This window comes from Hemicordylus capensis, chromosome 1 (assembly GCF_027244095.1).
Source record: "Hemicordylus capensis ecotype Gifberg chromosome 1, rHemCap1.1.pri, whole genome shotgun sequence".
Classification (NCBI taxonomy): domain Eukaryota; kingdom Metazoa; phylum Chordata; class Lepidosauria; order Squamata; family Cordylidae; genus Hemicordylus; species Hemicordylus capensis.
Genome location: NC_069657.1, coordinates 197,416,989 through 197,423,377, shown reverse-complemented (window position 1 = coordinate 197,423,377; position 6,389 = coordinate 197,416,989). Strand labels below are relative to the sequence as shown.

The following is a 6,389-nucleotide window of genomic DNA, read 5'->3' as shown; positions in this document are numbered from 1 at the left end:
TAGAGGGGCTGCTTGTATAAAATACTACTTTAAAATTTAAGCATTGTAGAAGTTTCAGACCACATCCTACTAAAGTTGGACAAATCTCACATTGATTTAATGGTTGTGGAGAGCACACGAGTCCTAATCCCAATGGACATAAGCACTCTCAATTCTATTTTGGATTGTGGCCATTATGTAGTTAGAATCTGCAAAAATCAATACACTACTTTAATAGCAGTCTGTCTTAATCTTGGGGAAAAGAGGGGTGTGTTTTAGGGCTGCATCCTCAAGTTACGTATATATGTATGTATGTATGTATTTGAGAAAGTTATTTTTCACTGAAATCAGTAAGAGTGAACACTTCTTCATAAAACAAGGATTCAAAGAAGTTCCAGCTTCAATCAGTCCAAAATGTGAAAGTAAAAGCTACTTAGGTCAGAATTCTCAGTCACGTTCAGATACCTTTCTTCCACTTTCTCTTTCACATTTACAACACATATAGATTTAAGCTTCGCATATGCAAATACACTCGTGTTTCTGGGTCAAAGAACTAGAATTTCCAGGTTTTACATTAATTTGGGCTAGGAAAGGCCAAGGTTGAAGTGGGCCCTGGGACAAAACCCTTGAAGATAGCCCCCCACACACACATACACCAGGCCTCCTGCCTTCACCTGCTCCCCATATCTTTGCTACAGAAGAGTGAGCTACCACCCAGCTGGAGACCCCCCCCTTTTCCCCAGGGGCCTGACAACATTTGTCTCCTGTCTCTCCCCCCACCCCCTGGCTCAATTACAGCTTTGCCCTGGGAAAGAAAGACAAATCAGCTTTGTATTTTTAACACTTTATCTTAAATTTACTTGCTGAGAAACTTATGAATACTAAGGAACCCCTGTGCATTACAGAGGATTCTGGGCCAAACTCTGGAATGCAAGCTAAATTTCCATGTGAGACTCTGAGCAAGTCTCTTGGGTCTCCCCATAGATACAGGTGAACTAAGAACATAGCCATGAACACACCCAATCATCCCTTTCACACTTCAGGGAAGGCTTGATACAGGTAGGCAAGCTATCTATCAGGAAAGCTAGCCTGCTATTTCTGGTCTGGTCTTCTAACTAAAGGAACCCTGGTAAATGCCCAAGGAGCCCAGGGTTCCTTCAAACACCGTTTGAAAGCCACTCACATGGTTTAAAATAGTGTTTTCCTTTTTCATAGCAAAATAAATAGGTGCCAGAGACACATGAATGGTAAGCCTGTGTGTTTAGGTTTGGGTGCCTGCCCTAAGTAATCAAGCCTTCAGAAATTCAAGGAAGAATGCACAAGTAGACAGCTCTTTATCAAAGTAACTGACAGGAGGATTTGCTTCCTTGTGTGTTGAGAAAGGGGATTATTATAAACAATATAAGCAAGCAATTGATATTTTTAAATGAGGCAATTAAGGGAACAGATGCAGCAAGCTTCTAGTCATTAGCCACCACAACCAAAGCATGTCCCGCAGCTAACAAATTAAAAAAAATTGATCCATTACCAATTACAGAAGTAGATCAATACTATGCATCAGAAGTAAGCCTCTCTTTATCAGATGGCTGAGCATGGATCTCAGCCTTGTGATATGTGGCATCATAATGATCTTTCTTATCCCTCTTGAAGAAACCACACTATAAGGAAGCAAGGCATTTAGTCAATTTTATGGACGAATGTGAAAAAGAATTAAAAAAAGAGGGTAAACCAGGTTTGTTTGCATGTGCATTCTAAAATATACAACCAATAATAGCCTACTCAGTCATTATGGAATCTGGAGACCCTATGCTCATGTACAACATCCCTGAGGGTGCACCCACAACCCTGCTCCCATGCTGGCATGCTCTGAAACCCTGTCCCCTGCTTTCCATGGGTATAGCATTTAAGAGAAGAGAGCTGGTCTTGTGGTAGCAAGCATGACTTGTCCCCTTAAGCTAAGCAGGGTCTGCCCTGGTTGCATATGAAAGGGAGACTAGAAGTGTGAGCACTGTAAGATATTCCCCTTAGGAGATGGAGCCGCTCTGGGAAGAGCATCTAGGCTCCAAGTTCCTTCCCTGACTTCTCCAAGATAGGGCTGAGAGAGATTCCTGCCTGCAACCTTAGAGAAGCCGCTGCCAGTCTGTGTAGGCAATACTGAGCGAGATGGACCAATGGTCTGACTCAGTATATGGCAGCTTCCTATGTCTACAGAGCCAAACACTATTAATTGAGAGATCCTTCCCGTTGTTGGAACACTGCCCCAGCATTCTCTGCTCATGGAGAATATTTATCTCTGCTAATGGAGGAGTGGGGGGCGTGGTGCTAGAGCTCTTGACGGCCAAGTGATAATCCATTCCTGTGCACTGCAGCCACTCCCTAATGCCGCCAGTACAGCCAGGGCACTGCTGCCAGGAGATCTTGCAGGGGGGAGTACGGGCATGCACCTTCACCCCTCTGATGTGGTGGACTTAATCCAAGCAGGGCGGCATCTACTGAGGATGTTGTGGGAGGAGGAGCTCTCATGAGTCAGGAGCTCCTTCCCCCGTTGAGACTGCCTGGTTTGGTAGGGACTATTTAAGAGAGAGGCGGAGGATGAGGAGACCACTGGCAAGAAATAGGGCTCAGGTATCCCAGTGAGCCCAAGGATTTCCCCTTCCAGCATGTAGACACCTTGGAGGATGTTCCTAAATGGGGAGATAGGGATGGCTGGTGCTGGCCATCTTGTCCAGGTACTGTATCCTCATGTGAGGAATAATTGTGCCCCATTATATTTTTGGGCCATATAATGAAAAACATCTCAAGCCAGATACTAGATAATAAGGCAGTTCTCATAAGCAGCCCATCCTAGGCTTGGTTGCTCATGAGATCTGCCGGGATCCATGCGGATCCCGGCACTGCCATGCCACCAAACTTGGCTCCATAACCCAGCTGTCAGCCGGGGTTAAGGGCACAAGCACACCCTTAACCCAACTGCCAGGATTGTGTGTCCGCTCAGGCCGCTTGCAGAGACTCCAGGGGAATCTGCCAATGCACTATGCTTATCGCACGTTGCATTGAGAAATATCTGGAGTCTGGGACACTTTGTCCCGGCCTCTGGAGATCTGTACTGCTTGTTGCAGCGCGGATAATCTTGAGAGTGTGGTCCGTGCTCCCAGAAACATTGATTTAATCGCCTGCAGGTGTGGAGGAAGGACCCAGCCTTCCCCCCACAGCTTGCCCCACCTCGTCCCACCCTGTATATTAGTAATATAACTCACCTTCCATAGTAAGAATACCAAAAGAGCAAGCATTAATAATCCTGCAAGAATGGCTACTAAGATGATCCACCAAGGCACCCCTTTATATAGTGTTACTGTCTTTTCAGGAAAGACTGTAACTCGCACCTAGGAGAAGGGGAAAGTATATAAATATCATCGAGGAGGGAATTTCATGCATGCAAATTATGTATAAATATTTCAAGCTGATGTTCATATTGAAACCTTTTGGACTATGAAACCACAGTGGGAAACATTAAGTCGCTCTTCAGATGATCTTCCAATAGTAACGAATAGTTACCCTGCACTACTCCAGGCACATACTACTATTTGCAATCCACAAACTCTTTAAGAAACTTTTGCAAACTTAGTTTTTAAAGCCCCCCCCCCCGCCATGAGTGTGCAGCACACACTACTGAGAGGATAGATTATCATCAATCTCCCCTTCCTTCTGAAGTCCATTGTGTCCCATTACAATATGTCCCTGAGAGTCACACAGTCCTCAAGGACATATTTTGAGGAGTCACAGTGGGCTTCAGAAGAAAGGGGAGATTGGTGAAAATCTATCCTCCCCAGTAACTTGTGCTGAGTGTTAGGGTTAACAAAACTTGAAACTTTATTTGTTGAGTTTTAAGTGCAGTCTGGGCAACTCAGGAGACTGCTGCAACTGCAAACATGGAGCATTTGAGGTTAATAAAATATAAGTGCTCTTTTGTTTGTGTGTGTGATTTACTTCTTACTATTCCAATGTACTACTGCTGCATCTGCAGCTTGACATAAGTAATGAATAAAGGTATCTATTACATAAAGAACAGGTATTATGTACTAAGTACTATTTCCTAAATTACTAAAAATCAAGTTATCAAAACAAAATATATCCTCCTAGAAGTTGTAAATGCTCTATTGAATTGTAAACAAGTTTTAGTTTTTTTAAAAATTGCACGACTGTTTTAAGAAATACCTGAAATGTACCAGTGGGAAACTTGATTTAACTCAGGCTTTTATCTTGGCAGTTTAAATGGACTTTAATCACCTTGATTTAAATCAATCCATACTGGTTTTCTACATAAATCATTCCTACCCAATGCTTTAGAAACACCCAGAAGTTTCTCTCCTGGGAAGAGTTCCACAGAGACTTTTTGGAAGCCACTTTAGGAAATAAGTCCTAGTGTGCCAACAAATGCCAATTACCAAAGGAACATTGTAGAGGCGGCAGACAGGGTAAGCAGTACTGGAGTTTTCCTGGTTGAATACACTCGGTTTATCGCATACAAAGAAGAAGTTTTCAGGATATGATGTATATGGCCATAAAAAAACAGGCTTACATGAGTAGTTTCTTTTGCCAGTTTAATGTTATCTGCAGCATCGGCAATGTTGATTGAAGCTCTGAGAAGAATGTCTAGATAGTTCATTTTAGAGTACTCCTAGTTTGTGGGAGTGAAGAAAAAATATTCTTAAATTGGAACAAATAAAAGGGGCCGATACAAATCCACACAGAATAAGTTAATGGAGCATACCTCTAAGAAAGTGCTGTTCCACAGCCTTGAACGCAACACGACAGACGCCTTGCTGCCCAGACCTTGTAAAGGACACCTTATGGTGACACAGTTGGCTTCTGTATTACATTCCTGCATCCAATGTACAAAATGTTTTTTAAAGTTTATATGTATAGATGGTCAATATATTTTGCCAAGTATGTAATTCTGCAGCCAGATTAAAGTCCAAAGCAACACTTTAGATACAGAAGAACTATTAATTTAATTCTATTACTAAGCCACAATTTGCTTGAAGCACTACTTCCACCAGAACTTCTGGACACAGCTTCCAAATTCTGCAGGAACTTACAGAATACAGAAAACTCAGTAGTAGTCATTTTAGCAACATGTCTTGGCTTCCTTTTTATTTGCTCTGCTCTGCTCTAAATTTATGAATTCCAGAAGGTATCTACTGTGTTAGTCTGTTGTAACAACAAACAATATAGCATCTTGTGCCATCTTAAAGACAAGCTATTTTGTTGTGGCACAAATTGTTATGGACTGGAGCCTCACTTCATCACAATCCATGTATCTGACAAAGTAGACTCTAATCCCCAAAAGTGAGTCCCCCCAAAATCCCCACAATTGTGAATCCCCCCAAAATCCCCACAATTAAATAGTTAAGTGCACTTCAGAAATATAGGTATTTTTAAAACATACTAAATCTATCTTAAGCATATTCAGCAAAACATTGTATTACTGCAAGACACGTATGTTGCATTTGGAATTTAAAGTATTTGTGATTAACATCTGCAGGCGCAAGATACAAGTGGCAGGGTTGAGGGAGAATACAAACTGGTAGTTGGTTAAGATAAGTGCTTACCAAAGTCTTATACTTTCTTTCTGAAAACAAAGAAAAACTGGAGCCAGCCTCTTTCTGCTTCTCTGCAACTTCACGTTTCTTCCTTGAACTTCTGGACATCTATAAAAATGATGCATCGGCATATGGAAATAGTCAGTCACAAGTGTGCTACAGAATATACAAGATGTTAACACAACTGAATAGTTAGAGCACGGACTTGCAGAAGAAAATCTCTATACAAATGTTCTTAGGCTCAACTTATTTCTGCAATTGTGCAGATAGTGCTACACACATCTGTTTTCAGTTTGCACAGCACTATAATTATTCCTGCAACTGCAGAGGCTCCAAGACGTGTAGCCAGTAGGAATGTTCAAGAACCAAGGTTTGTGCACAGGTTCGGCACTGAACTGGTTCGGACAAGGTTAGGAACATAGGAATTTGCCATATACTGAGTCAGACCATTGGTCTATCTAGCTCAGTATTGCCTTCACAGACTGGCAGCAGCTTCTTCTCCAAAGTTGCAGGCAGGAACCTCTCTCAACCCTAACTTGGACAAGCCAGGGAGAGAACTTGAAACTTTCTGCTCTTCCCAGAGTGGCTCCATCCCCTGAGGGGAATATCTTACAGGGCTCACACTTCTAGTCGCCCATTCATATGCAACCAGGGCGGACCCTGCTTGGCTAAGGGGACAAGTCATGCTTGCTACCACAAGTCCAGCTCTCCTCTCCTCAAGATTCTGGTGCTGCATGTAGGTTCTTGGGACAAGTGCTGCAGAAGCAGAAACCAGAAGAAAGGTAAGGACCTGCTCTCCTCGCTAAT

General features: G+C 42.6%; 1 protein-coding gene across 3 annotated transcripts in view; it reads right to left on the bottom strand.

The window, feature by feature from the left end:
• ITGA6 (integrin subunit alpha 6) overlaps positions 1 to 6,389 on the bottom strand; it is a 77,305-nt gene that overhangs the window by 4,979 nt on the left and 65,937 nt on the right. For 2 of the 3 annotated variants that reach the window (XM_053266458.1, XM_053266477.1), the window contains exons 21-24: positions 5,592 to 5,690; positions 4,751 to 4,861; positions 4,559 to 4,657; positions 3,237 to 3,362 (exon numbers count right to left, since the gene is read on the bottom strand). In XM_053266458.1, the coding sequence (XP_053122433.1) occupies positions 3,237 to 3,362; positions 4,559 to 4,657; positions 4,751 to 4,861; positions 5,592 to 5,690 (435 nt within the window). Of the gene's footprint in view, positions 1 to 1,507; positions 1,638 to 3,236; positions 3,363 to 4,558; positions 4,658 to 4,750; positions 4,862 to 5,591; positions 5,691 to 6,389 lie in introns of all 3 variants that reach the window. The other variant, XM_053266467.1, reaches the window with a different exon arrangement.